At 38.5% G+C, this 18,791-nt stretch overlaps 1 protein-coding gene across 3 annotated transcripts in view; it reads right to left on the reverse strand.

Moving 5' to 3' along the window:
• PDZRN3 (PDZ domain containing ring finger 3) overlaps positions 1-18,791 on the reverse strand; it is a 209,035-nt gene that overhangs the window by 55,550 nt on the left and 134,694 nt on the right. Inside the window, exon 1 of one of the 3 annotated variants that reach the window (XM_039333604.1) lies at positions 12,517-12,940. The exons of the other annotated variants lie outside the window; for them this stretch is intronic. Coding sequence (XP_039189538.1) covers positions 12,517-12,585 — 69 coding nt within the window. The 5' untranslated portion in view covers positions 12,586-12,940. Of the gene's footprint in view, positions 1-12,516; positions 12,941-18,791 lie in introns of those variants that run through there. 3 annotated transcript variants of the gene reach the window in all.

Raw genomic sequence — 18,791 nt, forward strand, 5'->3', positions numbered from 1 at the left:
TGATGCCCGCCTACTTCACTGAACTTCTACCAAGGGAGTGGTCTTAGGTGGAGAACCATGACATGATAGCAAATGTCTTCTTTTAGAACAGGGGTGTCAAACTGCTGGCCCATGGGCCGGAGGTGTCATGCTGAAACCGCATACACCCAGCTCCAGCAATGGGAAAAAAGTTGCGATATGTCGCAAACGTCACGTGATGTGGCAAGTTTGACACTCCTGTGTCAAATAATCAAAAACTTCTCTTTGAGCTAGATGGACAAACCATTTGACTAGGAAGGGAGGACTATTTTCCATGTCCCAACTAATGGGCTTGGCCAGGTTTTGATTCCCCAGTGCCTTGCCAGGATTTGCAATACATTAAACAAACTATGATTCCTTCCTTGAACAACAACAAAAGAATGCAATATTTTTTATGCTGACATAGAGAAAGGATCACCAATGCATTCATTTCTCTCAATGCATTCATTTTAAGAGGGTTTTCCACTTTATGATAAGTTCATTTTTAAAAAGACACCTGAACACTTTATTGATTGATTGAGGGTTCACAGTCATTTTCTTCTCTTCTCTCTTCTTCTCTGCATATCTAGTAGAAAAAATGAATCTGCATAAAACTTTTAGAAAGTTAGTTGATGCCAACTTTCATCAATTGAGTAACTTCCGAGTGAAATGGGATTTTTTGGGGGAAATGTTCCACAGAGTTTTTCAAGATACTGCCTTCAGATTTTACACTTATGTCAGAAGCAAGGGCAGGATGGAGAGACGAGGAGACTTCATTAAAGTACCTAGGCAATCTTCCTTCCTTCCTTCCTTCCTTCCTTCCTTCCTTCCTTCCTTCCTTCCTTCCTTCCTTCCTTCCTTCCTTTCCTTTCCTTTCCTTTCCTTTCCTTTCCTTTCCTTTCCTTTTATTGCATTTTAACTTTGTTGTACATTGAATCACTTTGTGAGGTGGGCGACTATATAAATTGGAAAAATAATAATTTTTTTAATTATTTAAAAATGGAGGTGGCTGATAGGGTTAGAAGACCTAATGTTCGTCCCATCTGGCTGTTAACTCTCTTAGTTTGGTTTTAGTATAGTTCTTAATAATATTTTAAATTTGTGTTGTTTTAATCTTTTAACTATTTTTTTCTTTGTTCTATACCGCGTAAGCTGGCCAGAATCATCCTGTAGGAGAGATTGGCAGCATAAAAATTTAATATATAGATCACTGGTGTCAAAGTCGATCGCGTCACGTGACGTATCATGATGTATCACAACGTTTTTTGCTTTTGTTGGAGCTGGGGTGGGCGTGGCCTTCATGTGACGTAACCGGCCCATGGGCCACCAGTTTAACACACCTGATATATATAAATAAATATTGAGGAAATGTGTGGAACAGCAGCTTCTGATGGGTACCTGAATCTACCATCATCTTCTTCACCATAAACTCTTCTCTTGGTCAGAATCAGTCTGAGAATATGGATTGGTGTTTTACAGCACTGCCCTTCAATTGATTCAATTTCAATGTACACAGCTTTAGTGCTGTTTTGGTGTTCCTGAAAAATGAGCCATGACCTTCCTTTTCATTATTAATGAATGTAACACAACCCAGTTATTAAACGTGTACTTTCCCCTCTGCTCCTGATGCCTGTTTTATCTTCCAGTATTTGACATGTGACAGTAAAGCTTCAAGTAAATGTCCCCACTACTTTTTCCCCTGTGAATTCTTGCCATCTGCTTCCTAGCATTGAACAGATGTATATATGTAAAACATTATGAAACCTATTCACCTAATCATTTATCATTTTAAGGAGGAAAGATGGTTTCTTATAAGCAAAGCACATTAGTAAAACCTTCTTTAGTTTCATGTTTTAGTTTAAAAATGCTACAATTTTTGGAAGCAGTGGAACAGAGAACATCTATCAACTATGTTAGTTTAGTCTTTATGCATTACTATTATTTTTATTTTAATGTTGCATACTGTGGCTGCTTTTTAATACGTGTGCACATATATACATAAAATCCTCCTATCATGAAATGTAAGGGAAATTGTTTTGTACATAATTGAACAAAAATATTGCATTATTTATAAGTAAATGAACAGGAAAAATCCTATTGCCAGTTTCTTGAAATGTTCTAATTAAGAATGGGTTTTGAGCCACAGAGAGACATGAATATTGTTATGAGCCATTTTTCAGAAAGTTACAGCTCTCTCACTGGTGAGAATGGTGAGCTACATCATCTGCAGAAAACTGTCTATGGCAAAATCCTTGGCTTCAGCATCTTGTCTTTTATTATAACATTGTTCTTTAATGAAAATGTGCCCATTTTCCAGATGGCATTCCCTGCCTTCTCAAATTCCCAAAATGTTATTATTTACCAACTATGTCATAGGCAGTACTTATAGTACATTAAATACTATATCCAGGTTTTTAGTACTCAAAGTTGTTAATACATGAATGGGCTATGAAAATATATACTGTATGCCTGGAACTCTTTTAAGTTGGCTGATGTATCAACATTTATTTTCCACTTTCCTCTCTTCTGCAAACATTGGAATGAACTTATCTAATAAAATGCATCCACCAGAGAAAAGTCTACACAATTCTATACACGTGAAAGAAAACATCACACAATATTATCTACACTGGAGAAAATGGCTCATTCTATTCTATATGGAACAAAACTGTGGCTGAATCTAGATGTTCTGCTTTGGATACCACGAAGCGTCCTCCCAGAAGGTAACAAGGAAAACAGGTCATGTAGAGGATGTGTAGCATCCCAGACAATCCTGCGGACCTTCTCAAGCATTGCTTATATGCTACTGTGTTTCCCAAAAAGTAAGACCTACCCCGACCATAAGCCCTAGTTTTGGGGTGAGGTGCATGCCTAAAATGAAGCTAGGGTGCGGGTGGAGGTGAACATGTGTAACAAAACCAGCCTCATTTTAAATGTAAGAAAAACTAAAGAGATCATTGTCAATTTCAGAAAAGGCAGGCACAGCCGCACACCTCCATGTATTAATGATTCTCCTGTGGAGGTGGTTATCAGCATCAAATTCCTGGGTGTGCAGTTAACAAGTAGGCTAGCCTGGTCACTCAACAGTGAGACACTGGTGAAGCCAGCACAGCAGCACCTGCATTTTCTGCATCACATGAGAAAAACACATCTTCCTTCCCCTGTTCTTATCCCTTTCCACAGATGAACGATCAAGAGCATCCTGTCATATTGCATTACTGCCTGGTTTGGAAGCTTTACTGCTTCAGACAGGAAGGCAGAGAGTGATGAAGATGGCAGAAAAGATTATTGGCAGTTCACTTCCTTCTATCCAGGATATACTGTGTTTCCCCAAAAATAAAATCTGGTCTTATTAATTTTTGCCTCCAAAAGAAGCACCAGGTCTTATTTTTTTGGGGTGTGTGTGTGTGGGGGGTCTTTTCCACAGTCTCACCTTGTGCTGTGGCACCAAGTGTCAATTCATGGGAGGCTTGGCTGCAACAGTAAGCGGGTACGTGGGGCAGCTTCACCCGCACCCTAGCTTCATTTTAGGCATGCACCTCACCCCAAAACTAGGGCTTATGGTCGGGGTAGGTCTTACTTTTTGGGAAACACAGTAGCATATAAGCAATGATTGAGCAAAGTCCGCAGGATTGTCTGGGATGCTACACATCCTCTACATGACCTGTTTTCCTTGTTACCTTCTGGGAGGAGGCTTCGTGGTATCCAAAACAGAACATCTAGATTCAGCCACAGTTTTGTTCCATATAGAATAGAATAGAGCTGGAAGGGATCATGGAGGTCTTCTAGGCCATCCACCTGCTCAAGCAGGAGATCCTATATCATTTCAGACAAGTGACTTTCTAGTCTCTTCTTAAAAATCTCCAGTAATGTAGCACTGAAGGGAAGCTGTTCCACTGGTTAATTGTCCTCACTGTTAGGAAATTTCTCCTTAATTCCAGGTTGCTTCTTTCTCTGATCAGTTTCCAACCATTGTTTCTTATCCTGCCTTCTGGTGCTTTGGAGAATAATGAACTAATACTTCATGAGATCTTGATTCTATGCCTCTGTTTATACAACCCAGGATTGTATTAGCATTTTTGGCTGCTGCTGCACATTGCTAGCTTCAACCTTGTAAACTCTCAGATTTCTTCTTTCCACTATGTATTCAAAATGGACAGTGATTAATATGTATGTATGTATGTATCTCCTATATCTATCTGTCTGTCTGTCTGTCTGTCTGTCTGTCTGTCTGTCTGTCTATCTATCTATCTATCTATCTATCTATCTATCTATCTATCTATCTATCTATCTATCTATCTATCTATCTATCTCCCTGGGTACATGTTTGAAGAATAAAAGACGATCACCAGCAAGTAAAAACAGTGAAGTTTTTAATAAATAACCGAGCTTTCGATGGCTACACTGCTGCCATCATCGTCAGGGTGTAAAAGCCAAGGGGTGGGGAAGCATGCTCTCCTTTTCCCAGGCACAACCCACTGCATTGCCTCCTCAGCTATTGGCCATCTGTTCAGCTCAGAGGTGGCTTCTCTGAACTGCTGGCGGGAGGCTGCAAAGCTCCAGAGTGTGCCGGTTGAGGGGCTGGCAGGCTGTGGCTGCTGACGGACACTGTCGGCCCCAATTGGGTACTGATGGTGATGGCCCCTGCCTCACCTTGCCCTGCGACAATGGCACCCCTGCCCTGCCTCGCCTTATCCCGCAGGACAAGCCTCCTGCCCACCATCTCACCTGCCAGAGACCCCCTGGATCTCCCCCAACCTGCCTGGCCCCCACAGGCATCCCTCCCCATGAGAAACATTGAGGTGACCACACCCACCTTGGCCACACCCACCCAATCTGCTATGACCACCACGGCCACGCCCACCCAGTGGGTCATGCCCACCTGGCACCCAGCAATTAGTAAGTGAGTTTTGGGTTGCAGTTTGGGTACTCAGTCTCTAAGATTCGCCATAACTGATATAGCCAGTACATAAACAAAATAGCAGGCAAAGCAGATAACAACAAGACCTGGCAATGGAATAGGAAAGTTGAAGAAAGAGACAGAGAGACTAATTTTGCCTATACAAGACCAAGCCTTAAGAACAAATGCATATAAAGTCAGAATTGAGAAGACAGCAACAGACATAAATACAAAGAAGCTGAAGAAACAGAGGATCACCTAGTTAGCTGCTGTAAGAAGATTCGACAAATTGATTATAAACAACAGTAGGAAAAACTAGCAACAATAGGGTGTTGGAATATCTTGAAGAACTACTCTTTGCCTGCAAGCAAGAACTGCTGGGGTCACAAAATAGACAAACTAATAGACAATGAAACTGCTAAAGTGTTCTGGAACTTTAGAATTCAAAAGAGAAGTATCTGCCACATAACACCTCAGACTTAACAACTATCCATAAGAAAGAAAGAAAGAAAAAGTCTATATAGTTGATACTGGAATACCTGGAGACAACAGAATAGAAGAGAAAGAATTGAAAAAAATCACAAAATACAAAGACCTGTGAATGAAGTAGAACGATTATGGCAAAAGAAAGCAAACACAGTACCAACAGTGATAGGGTCTTTGGGTGAAATTCCAAAACTTATGGAGCACCACTTAAACACTATGGGTGTTGACAAAAATCACCACCAACCAATTTCAAAAAGCAGTTTTACATGGAGAAGTTTATATCCTATGACAATACCTTTAACACCATCAAACAATATCTCTCTATCCCTGGTTCTTAGGAAGGACTTGATAAGTAAATAAAATGCCAAATTCAGTCTAAACAACTGGCTGACTGTGTAATGAATCATGATAATAATAAAACAAATAAAGTATGATACTTAATATCATTTTAAGCTAAGATCTATAGCCGTGATGGCGAACCTTTTAGAGACCGAGTGCCCAAAACCCACTTATGCATCGAATGCTGGGTGGGTGTGGCCCATTGGGCGGGCATGGTCCATTGGGTGGGTGTGGCCCATTGGGTGGGCGTGGCTACGGTGGTAACCGCAGACTGGGTGGGACTAAAAAGTTCAATCAATCAAGTCCAACTTTGCAAGATCTTTTTTTCCCGTGAGAAGTTGAAATTGACTGATTGAACCTTTTTATTTTTTTTTACACATGGCGGCGGAGGCCTAAAGCGAAAAGGTTTTATAAAACCCAGCTGAAGGCCTAGGACTGGGGCGACAGCGCACATGCCCACAGAGAGGGCTCTGAGTGCTGCCTCTGGCATCCGTGCCACAGATTCGCCACCACTGATCTATAGTAAACATGATAATAATACAAAATAGGCAAAGCCATATCATGGCCATAAAGGTAGCCAAGATTTTATTTTTTTCTTGAGGACCAAGCTTTGATTCCCCCCCCCCCCGCTGTTAAAAATTATGTTAATCTTATTTCATATATTATGAGATGATTTTTCTGTATTTGTTGCCTTAAAATTGCAGGAAACTGGTGTCAATAATCAACATTCTGGTGCTCCGGGGTCTGTGAAACTGGTATTGAGGCTACAGATTGCCAGTCTTGATTGAGATCTTGTTTATTGTTGATATTGCCAAAAAACCCCAAAACAAATCAGAAGATCCCCACCTCTCCAAATAAAATCTTTCTTTAATGTCTAGGCCTTCCAGTAGCACCTATAGAAATATGAAGCATGCAAACATTTTTGTTTTGAATGTCTAAAAACTGCCTCTTTAGAACAAACTGTACAAGAAAGCATTTGAAATTAAGCTTTTGTCATGTAACAACTTGCATTCAGTTGGTTGTTAACTGTGGAGAATATATATGTACAATGACTCATAACTGCCATGAATACACATAGCTACTATATGCACTTTGAAAATAAAGCCAATTCTCATGTTGGCCCCTTATGGACAACAAATACATATTGGGAAATATACCCTAATATTTTATCATGAAATAAAATGTTTGAATGATTTATGGATGAAAAGTGTATGGTTGTGTCTTGCTGCTATATGATTATTTCATTAATAGTAATGTACAGATAGTCCTTAACTTATGACTTTGTTCAATGACCATTTGGAATTCGAGCAATCCTGAACAAAGGGACTTATGACTCCTGTCCGAAGTTATGGCTGCTGCAGTGCCCTTTCAGTAAGGTGACCAACTTTTTTACAACAAAAAGGAGAACACGAATAAATTGAAGAAAAAAATATCGTAAATAAAGGAAACATCGTATTTATTGCAACAATAATACAGAATACACTACAATATGATAAATGCATAATAAAAACATTTGTGACAATAACATTTTATATTGTAATTATGCTTACATGCCTATTAATTATTTAAATGAGTACTTTTCCATTGAATGAATATTTTTTGTCAATGTATCATCTTCTAACAATATATTGGAAATATCTGAACAAGAAATATCCTTCATAATGAATTTTACAGCAAGTGCTGCAGCTAGAGTATCAACATTCAATCTCGATTTCTCACTTGTCCAAAAATCTACACGGCTGGACTGCGCGGGGGTGGGCGGCAGAGGCAGTTGTTGTGAGCCAGGCACTCCAGGATGGCCACGTAGATGTGCATGCTGAGGTGGTGGCAGCGCAGGTCAGTACTGCATAGACCACCAGCTGGTGCGGCCCATGGAAGGTCAACTGCCCGCCGCGCCCCTGCCCACAGCCGCCCCGCCAGCACCGCTGCCCTGCCGTGGAGAGGCGGCCCCGTGGCTCGCAAAGCACCAGCCAAGCCAGCTCCAGCCCTGAGCTGCCCCCCAGCACCACCGCCCACCCTGCACATCCCCGTAAAGCTGGCCCCACTGCTCGCAAAGGCAAAGCACCAGCTGCGCCAGCTCCGGCCCTGCAGCCGCCCACCCAGCTGTTCCCCAGCACCACCGCCCACCCTGCGCATCCCCGTAGAGCTGGCCCCACGGCTCGCAAAGGCAAAGCACCAACTGCTCCGGCTCCGGCCTTGTAGCTGTCCCCCCAGCCGTCCCCCAGCACCACTGCCCACCCTGCGCATCCCCGTAGAGCCAGTCCCATGGCTCACAAAGCACCAGCCGCGCTGGCTCCGGCCTTGCAGCCACCCCCCAGCACCACCGCCTACCCTGTGCATCCCTGTGTAGAACTGAATGGGGAAGATCAAGAGAAACCTACCGCTCCAGTCTCCTCCAGCTATCTGCGGAACTAAGTAAGAGATGGTGTAGTTGAGTAGCAGTGAGGGGTGCAAAGTTCCTGCAATTTGCACGTGCAAAGTTTGCCGCCTGGGTGTTTTGGCGCGCTCAGCAGCAATTCCTAGGCTTTCGAAAGCCAAAAGGGGGAGTAGCACAGCTCAGGCAAAAGTTGAAAAAAACCATCAAAAAAAGGTCCCGGAACGCCTTCTGGGCGTTCTATGAGGAAAAAAAATCTGCCCTGCAGATTAGTCTTCAAATATAGAAAAAGAAGACATTTAGGAGGATATTTTTGAGGGAGGACAGAACTCACAAAAGGAGGACTGTCCTCCCAAAAGGAGGATGGTATATGGAAAAGGAGGACATTTAGGAGGACACTTTTTGAGGGAGGACAGAACTCAAAAAAGGAGGACTGTCCTCCCAAAAGGAGGACGGTTGGTCACCTTACCTTCAGTCACATGAACAAAATTTGGGCACTTGACAATCTGCCATTCCTTATGACTAAGTGCAGGGAAGCTGCAGTGACCCCCAATCTATCTCTCGCCCATCCTGTCAAAATGGCTCCCTGCAGGCTTTGGATCACCCTGCTGGGCTTCTACAGGCCCTGGGCCTTCTTCCCACCCCTCTCAATTATGATCATAAGTCAGGGACTACCTATACTGAAAGTTATATATCCTTGTCATATATTTATATGTATAATGGAGAAAACTGAGATCTGCAGCTTGTTAAAGGAAGTCAAACATGTAGAGTGATTTGGAACACACTGTTGCACGTGTATCCCTCTAGCTCTGTAGTATTTGCATTCTTGGACTTTAGGATAGGGCCAGCTGTTCATATTAACCATGTAGGTTTTCATCCTGTTTCGAAGCAATAGTTATGCTGTTGCATATGGACATGAAAGCAACTAGTATTTATATACCATGTTACAATTTAATGACAGTGTGCTAGGCAAGTCTATTATCTGCTTTGCCTTACATGCTAATTTTTATAACCTTGAACAGTTCTAAAACATTAAATAAAATGCAGTTTATCAAAATATCTCCACTTTTAGGTTTTACACACAGACACACAGACACAGACACACACACAAAGACCCATTCGCTATTTCTTAAAAAAAAAAAAGATAAATGATTGCTATTCACTTTGAAATTATGTCATCTGGTTATTATTTTAGTTTTCATTTTTCTTTCTGTCATTAGAATATACTACTTGATTAGGCTTATTTCAGATAGGACTTCTGCCCAATAAATCTCCAGTAGTAAACCAGCCAGTCCACACAACCCACTAAAGAGACTCTGTAAAACAACTCTTCTCCTCCCACTAATGTTTTGATAATATGGAGCACACTGTACTTGAGCAAAGAAAATTCTGCTCTTGGAATATGATGATAACCACATGCCGAAGTAGCAGGTATTCTTTCCCTTTCCCTTTCTTTCATAACTGGTCTAACCATTGTTTACTTGAACCATGGGTTGGCTGTTTGTAATCATCCTAACAACTGATAAATAGCCTGGGGAGCAGGAATTATTCCTGTTCTCTAACAATAAGGAATGTTAATGCACTCTAAACAAAGGATAGGACATTATTCCTACCTTCTGTGTTCCCTTTAACTTGCATTACACAAATTGCTTGTTATGCTGCTAAAGGTTATCAAAAGATTGTACTTCATTTTAACTAGTTGTGGATCAAATTGCTCAACATCTAAAATAATGGAGGGGAGGACAGAAACACCTTGAGAAAAAGACTACTTTGGGGAAAAAAATCAGTGCAAATATAATTATTTGATGCTTTGCGATAATTGTGGTTTATTGTGCATAAAACTCAAGTTTTACCCTTTACAGCACATTTCTCATCAAGTTCCCCAAATCCTATCCAGAGGTTCTCTCAACTGTATGAAATCAATTAAGATAAGAGGCTTATAAGAAGGTTATACAGAGAAGGAGAATCTGTTGCATTGAAAAATGTTGTTTCACAGCCAAAGTTGAAGATTGTTCAGGATATTATATGAGTAACAGATTTAAAAATCCTTATGGCATAAAATTCATATGCACTGGCTAAGTGTAAATATAAATATATGATTGATGTGTATTCTCCTCAGTGCGGTCTATGTTTTATGTCTTAAGTATTCCATTTTGCGATGTGAGGCTTTATTACCCCATTAGCTGCTCAGAATCATTCTACAAGTAGGTGGCCCTAGAAATGTAAGGTATATAAATGTTTGCTCATATGATGTAAGGACTTGATACTAATTAACTGCCCTCCTAAAGGACAAAAATTCCACCTTCCATGAAATACATAATAAAATAATAATGGTTCTTTTAACATACCATCTGGGAGAAATAGTATTTGTTATTCCCAAGTGTCCGTTAAATATGGAAGAATGCCATTATGGTGGTTTACATAATTTGCATAATGATGTTACTATACAAATCATGGAAATTGGTACAAATAACAATTTGCATCACGTAGCTGTTATAAAATTATGATAAAATTAACTGTCTTGTCCAATCCATTTGTATGCAATGGATACCTTTCTTGTTTTGAGGAGAATAACCAAAATGAAAATTTGGTCTACTGCATCCAAAGTCCACTAAATAAGGATCCGTTAGATCAAGTCTTCATTATATTAATCTACATTTTCTATCTTCTGAAGCCCGAGTGACAGGCAAAAAAAAAAATCTTACTTTAGTTTAAAACATAAGATATACAGTGCAACTGCTTATAAAGGAAGGCAGACAGCTACTATAAAGCATCCTGACAGTGAGCACAGTGCAGTGTTTGTAGTTACAAAATGATTTCTGAATTAATTGCATCCTTCAGCACAGGCAATACAACCATAGGAGGGTTTAAAAAACAATTCTATTCCTTTTCTATTTCTGTCAGCATAGAACATTTTATACCAGTGGTTCTCAACCTTTTTAATGCCGCGACCCCCAACCGGTCGTAAGTCGAGGACCCCTCAACCGGTCGTAAGTCGAGGACTACTCAACTGGTGCAGCACCGTTTGCAGAATGGGACTTTTGGTGGGCTCAGCAGGGCAGAGACAGCCTGGACAATTCCTATTGGCTTTTGAAAGCCAATAGAATTAAACTCTATTCAAGAGAGTCTATTCTATTGGCCTTCAAAAGCCAATAGAATAAAAGGGAGTAGCACAGCTAAGGAAAAGGGGAAAAAATGGCGGACTGTGTTGTTTGGCGACCCCCGTGAAATGGTCATTCGACCCCAAATGGGGTCCCGACCCACAGGTTGAGAACCACTGTTTTATACACTACATTGTGAATGCTATGAAAAATCACCTTTTTCAATGATTTACAATAACACCCTCTGCTGGCAAGTGTAAAAACAAAAAAAAAAACCCAGATTTTGTATTTAACAATACATGCAGAGCATTGTTGCTAAACTACTGAAGTGTTTTCATTTTGTAAAACACTACTTTGTAAGATAAAAATCAGTGCACATATTACTTACATACAGATAATGAGGTGTATTTCTAAAGGTAGGTTTATATCTGTCAAAGATTATAAATATTTTTTATAAAGAGAAGTTAAAATAGTTTGCTATCAAATGGCCCTTTTTCTTTTCACAATTATGATTTCTTTGACTGCATCTCCCTTTATCATGAGTACAAATCTACAGTAGGTTGTAATGCATACTTTAGAAGGAACTTCAGAAAAAAACTTAACAGGCACACAACCAATGTGAAAAGAAAACAGACCCAGAAAGGATTAATTATTATTAAAAGCTTTGCTTCCTCTTTCTAGGGAACTTGGGACAGGCAATTTTATCAAATGGTATAAAAAAAATTCTGAAAGAACTAGCCATCGCTGACTCACAGATTTCTATTTTTTAAAAAAACAAAACAAAACCAGATATCCAGAATTTAAGAGTACAAAGTATTTGAGGAAACATTTATTCATTTTATTTACAGAGCCATCTTTCCCACAATTTGTGACTCTGACATCAGTTACTGATCTGATTTCTGTAGGTAGCCAAATTAATGCATGGGACTTGTAGAAACAAATACCTCAACACTATTGGTAAACAGAAAGCTCCCCTTGTAGTCTGTCAATCATAATTCATGTTACTCTAAAGTTGTTCAGAGAGCTCAACCAAAGCTGAACAGGCTGAGATATTTTCTTTAACCTGCCAGTGGGAACAACATTCCACAGTGTGTTGATTGGTTTGTGCATTTCAACAAATATTTAAACTTCTGTCAGAAAGCACGCTACAAAACAAGATACCCAAACCTTTCTATTGAAGTAAGGAAGAAATCTAACTGATGAAATCAATTAAAATTCCCCATTCATTCATTCACCCTGTTCTAACAACCATCATGACTTATCACCAGGACAAGTCAATGTACAATCATCCTTGCAATTGGAAGCAAAAACAACATTACCTGGCAAACTTCATACAGTAATTTGTATTGTTCCTCTTGCTTCTGAAGAGAGCACAAGCTGCATCCCATGTTTCAGAGAAAGGGTGTTCGTTGTTTGCCTTGAGAGCCAGAAAGTTGTTGTTCCCAAGCATGCAGGCAAATAGTCCTCTGGCACACAAAAATAATCAGATGAAGCTGAAGCAGCTCGGAGTGGAGATGCTCTGATCACTGCTCTGCCTTCTTCCTTAACACACGCCCTCTCACGGTACACAACCCTCCCTCTTGCCTGCTTTAGTCCAATGCACACACTATATACTGCTATTCATGCATATTAATCAGCTCTCATTGACTATTCATAACAGGCAAAGATACGGAAGCTATAATTGCTGCCTATGACAGCTGAAATTTCTCTAATTAACAAGCAAGCACTTCAGTAGCAAGGCATAATAAAAGACACTAACAATTCTGTAAACCATTTTGTAGCAATTACAAATAAACACAACTGCATTTTACTGCAGTCCCTAAGGATAATTTTTAGCATATTTAAGCAGATTAAAAGTACATTTTAAATGTAAGCCATATCCTAAATACTTCTGCTGCAGAAACACAACTATTACGGGCAGTATTAACCTATGCAGTGAAGTTAAGAAAACAACAAATATTTAAAATAATTCAACTACAACTAAAGAAAAGTCTGTTGTGAAGAGGCCAGATGTTGAATAAAAGGATTTAAGGACCCTCTAGAATAATGTTTCTCTACACTGGCAACTTTTTAAGACGTGTAGGCTTCAATTCCCAAGTATCCTAACCAGGATGTGGCGGAATTCTGGGAGTTAAAGTCCACACAACTTAAAAGTTGCTAAGGTCAAGAAACACTGTTCTGAACGCTGTGACAATTGGGAGGAGGACATTCTGAAACTTTTTTCTTTAAGGCACATTATTACCAGAGAATCCCAGAATGGCAAAGTTTATCATACCTCAATTCTCACTAGGATCATAATAATTAAAATGCGGTTATAGCACTTAATGATATCACATAATACTATACAGCTAAGCTGTGTTTATGTACATATAAAGCCCTCAATATATGTTTGAAATGGATAGTGATTGTTATAAGCCCTCTTCAAGCATTCAACCTATAACTTACAATTTCACTTGTAACACACTTGGCTATTAGGCTGCACCAGTGGTGGGATTCAAATATGTGAACAACCAGTTCTCTGTGTGGATGCCGCTTCCAGAAGTCCATTCTGGGCCTGGGCAACAAAAAATTAGCTACCGGTTCTGCTGAAGTGGTGCGAACTGGCTGAATCCCATCACTGGGCTGCATCAAGAAATGCTGATTTACTGCCTTCATCTGATAAATACTTCATACTGTCTTTGTCTAAATTCTTGCACTCAAGTTAAGCACCTACAAGAAATAGTTAGGGCACAATACCTACATATGTTACATTATACCAAGGACTGGTTTATATGTTATATAATTCTTATTAATAAGTTAACCAAGGAGATGGTTTGATACTATAGTTACAGAACTAGACTTCATGACTTTAGGCCATAGGTGTCAAACTTGATGACGGCATGTGATGTATCATGATGTATCGTCACTTTTTTGCCTTTGCGTAGCCAGGGTGGGCATGGCCTGTGTGTGACACATCTGGCCCGCAGGCCGCAAGTTTGACATCCCTGCTTTAGGCCAATCATTATAACAACTTAGCATACAAATTTATTGTGAAGGTAAAATGGGACACAAAGAGCATTCTAGCAATTAAAACAGCTTCTGAATTAGAATCTAGTTTAGATCTCTGTTATGTTCTAGAGCTCATCCAGAATCTTCCAGCACCACTTTTTCTATTCCTAGATGATTCATCCCCTTGAATATGTAGTGATGATTTGCAAGTTTATTTCTTTGCTAACATGGAAGACCAGTTTTTTCAGAGATACCACAAGACTGCAACAGATAAAAGCCTGCCCCAAACTGGCAATAAACTTCTAAGTTTAAGGTGGAACTTTTCCACAGTATTCCTTACAGAAATATGATTGCTAGCTTAGCTCACCAAATGATATTTTATATTCAGTATGAAAGCCACATGAAATGTGAATAAGCTAAGGTTGTATAATGATGTACTTTCAAATAAACATTTATATTGTAAATATATTGCATCATATAAAGGGCAACTTTCAGCTGAAATGCTCCAATGAGGCCCACATCTTGCTTGCTACCTATGCTGATCTCAGTCTCCATTGGGTTAAGAGACACACCATGATGATATGCTAAAAGTGAGAGTAGTGACGATGAGTGTTATGATACACTTAATGTCTTTACTTCTCCAAGTTTCATTTACTATGAAGATGAATATTTTATTTTTTTTATAAAGGTGATCTGCATGCTTTGGGATAATTTATGGCAGTGGTAGGAAGGCTCGCAATCTCTATTAATATTAACCTATTTATTAATGCAAAGAAGGAAATTAATGCAAAGAAGGAGATGTTTGTCTCTTAAACACTGGAAACACTGAGCAAGGAAAAATATTACTCAGGGTAACAAATACTGGGCAAAGTGCTAAGAAGACAGTGTTGAGAAGACTTGTCTAGTCCTGCAGTTACCGAGTCTTGTATTCTTAGGTAGTGATCTTACAAAGCTACTCTGGGCTCTGTGAGATATATTAAATGGCATGCTAAATTTTCCCTCTCTTGCCTCATAGTATACATACCCTTTCGCATTTGCTGCATCACCATGTAGTTTCACTATTTACCTCTCCAATGGTAAAATAAAGAGGATCTGAATGACATTTCATCAGTTGCAACTAAAATAAATCATTGATTTATTCTATCATTATTAAGAAAATGAAACAAAATAGCAGGTATCACATGTGAGGAGCCCCTCAGAAATCCAAATACAAATTAGAACATCAGAGCGTATTTTTAAAATGTTCCATAATATCAGTTGGGAGGATAAGTCAAGAAACTTGACACTTCATGTTCTTGTTAACAAATATTCAACCAACTATGCAATATCCATGAAATATGGTCCACGTGGCTAGGAATCAAGTCAGTAATTCAAGCAAAAAAGCATAAACAAATTTGGTTTTTTTTTTGTTTTGCGCCCAACTCTTAATCTTAACACATGTTTACTTCTTAAATTAACTTGCATTATAATATGTATGTTCCTTATGAGGGTTTGAGGAAAGTGGCTTCATATATGTTGGGAGCAATGTACATTTAGCTGGCTGTATCAATAGCCTAATTAACTCTTTTTCATTCTGAACATTTCTCATATGAAAAGAGGGCAGAACACATGAGCAGCTGTTCCTTTGAAATAAATCATACTATTTATATATGCTGAGTTCATTTAATGATGATGACCACTCTTGGAAACACAGTAAAAAGAAAAAAAAATGTCTTTGAGGAATAGCATTTATTTCTTAATCTAGATTTTTCAATTCCATACAATATTATTTTTAATCAGCTACAGAAATTAGGCAACCTAATCAACTCTGTAATAACTATAAATCCATATGAAGAATGTATTCCATCATCAATAAGGCTATTTATCAGGTCTTTCCTATGCTCATAAAACTCTTATGACTGTCATTAGAGTTTGGCTCTTAATTAAAGACTAGTCATTTGTGAAGATGGAGGCTTTTTTTTAAACTTATGAATAATTGGAGGCCTTGACAAAATGCAAGAAAAATGACACCAAAAGCAAATTCTATGAAGATACATTTAAAGCCAATTTTGGTCCTCCTACGCTGAACAGAATTTTCATTTTCCCCTTAAATTGCTATACGGCTACAGGATTTGGGTTGCAAACATCCTAGTGGACAGTAAGAAAATTACTTCATTGCCATATAGTTGCAGCCTCAATCTGGTATCTTACTAATTATTTCAGTAGCTATTCCAGTTCCTACATTTCCTGGCTTTTGTGCGCTCATCACATTGTTGCTGTCATGTCAATGTTGTTTAGTGTCATTTCTAGAAGCCACAAATCTGTGCAATACCAGCAGTAGCCTAGGGGCAATTGTTCTATGGAGTTTTTGATAGCTTCTGGTAAGGTATACTCATCACTGTTTTCAGCGTAAATTGTCCTTAGTTCCTTATTAAGCTGATTTATTTGTTTACTTACTTTATCTTCTTTTCCTATTTGTGATCTCATGTCAGGCTCTTGATTGCTATAAAAGTCAGTTCTTTTCTACCCTTCAAGCTGATGGAAGACAGTCTCCAGAAGCTTTTGATATTATGCAATTGTAAATTTCCATGCTTTGGGAAATGATATTTGAAAGAAAGTTTTCTGGCCCAGATTATCATAATTTGCAAAGTAACTACATGGACTTTTTAAAATAAATCCATCTACAAGGAGAAGAACAAATATAAATAAATATGTTTAAATGTCATTCTTTCATCTGAAATGTGCATGAGATCTTTATCTTCTTGAAGACAATATTATGTTAAAATTCCACATAACTGCATGGATTTAATGCTGAAATAGTTATCACATAAAAATCTCCAGTAGACATAAGAAAGAAATAACTGTCTACTTTTCATAATTGAATCCCAGGTTTAGACTCTGGTTTTCAATTAAAGTGGAAAAGATCAGACTGAAATCCAGAACAATCCTCTAATCGCTGGACTAATATTTATACATAAACCAGTTTGATTTTGTATAAAACACATATTGCATGAGTTAAAATCACAGCTTGTAGTGCTACACATGCTTTGTAAATGACACAAAAGATATTCTTCAGAATTCAATGGAGCAGATCCATATGACCTCTTTAAAAGAGCTGCATCTTTTTTTAGGCTTCTGTTTGAACATGAACAAAGACATGGTTGCTTTAAAAGGATGACTCACTAAAAGCAAAAAATTCAGGCAAAAGGCTGAAAAATTAAAGTTGCTCTTGTACTTATGTTCACATTCCAAAATATCTCCACTGATTCCCTTTTTAACATTGCACAACTCTACTGCTCATTAATTAAATGGAAGATTTATAGAAAATCTTTGTTGCACTAATCACAGTATGTAGGATTTTTTTAAAGAGTGAAGCTGACAGATTTGTTCTTATAATATTTCTGAAACCTAATGGATTTGACACATGCTATGTAAGTAAATAACAGCAGCTTTTGTTCAATTTTATCCTCTTTGATATGCTGGACAGGAATACTCAAAACCACGTGCCTGATTTAGCCACAGTGCAATCAGATTTAAGTAGTTTACTGGAGTAGAATCTAGCAAAACTCAATTCAGGATACTTTTTGCAAACAGTTTTGACAAATAAATATTTGAACAGCATTAAAAATGAATATTCAAAACCTGCAAGTTTGTTTTTGGATTATGGGGATCTTCGAGAATATTATCTCCTGTCCCAGATATTCATTACCTTCATGCAGAGCTACAATATATCTCTTTTTAAAAGGGTATTTAAAATATAAAATAAGTAATAAATCCTTTTTATGGTGTGTAGATATAGGAATATTGTTTTAGTCTGAATTAACTCTATTAATTAATTATTTTTCTACCTGAAGGCATTAGTTTATGTAAAAGTGAGTGTGTGTGTGAAACAGGCAGGCAAATATTATTCTTTCCATGGAACAATTCTCATTACACTACTGCCCTCTATTGGAATGAATTCCGTTTTAAGTTGAAGCCACCAAGAACAATCTTGATTATATTCTTCTCAAGTGAAAAGATTTCTTTTACTTTTAGTATTCACCCAATATACTTTCTTCAACATATGGGCTCGGAAAACCCATTTCAAATAATTTTGATAACAAATATGATGGTTGAATCTCCCCACACACTGTTCAGACCTATTTGAAATAACCATAAACGAAGAATTATTTGTCTGGAAGCATTTATTTTGAACCTAAGATTCTGGCTAGCAAATCAAAGGGAAATTGAGTGTGCTTCATGTTCGGCAGTCAAAACTCTTTTGAATAAAAAAAAGGTTGAGATAAAAACTGAGTTGAATCCAATCTGTCTGAGGCTCAGAAACTGAGGGCTGATGTCTCCACATCCTACAACATCTTGCCTGTCCTCAAATGCTTAGACAGAGGCCAAGCTTTTCATTATAACTATAGTTCTGAAGTGATGCCTTTCAAACCACAGTTTCACCAAGCAGATGGCCTCTATCCAACTACAATCTGACTGGTTTTAAAGCATTGCATGTAGGAAAGCTAGCCTCCTTTGACCCGTTATTCTCAATATAACTATGCACAATTAAAATCTACCCCAAGGAAGAGTTTCAACTTTACAGTTGTCATTGACAGTGACTAGACAGGTGCAATGAATTCCTGCA

Source organism: Crotalus tigris, unplaced genomic scaffold (assembly GCF_016545835.1).
Source record: "Crotalus tigris isolate CLP2741 ecotype Arizona unplaced genomic scaffold, ASM1654583v1 scf7180000017625.6296891, whole genome shotgun sequence".
Classification (NCBI taxonomy): domain Eukaryota; kingdom Metazoa; phylum Chordata; class Lepidosauria; order Squamata; family Viperidae; genus Crotalus; species Crotalus tigris.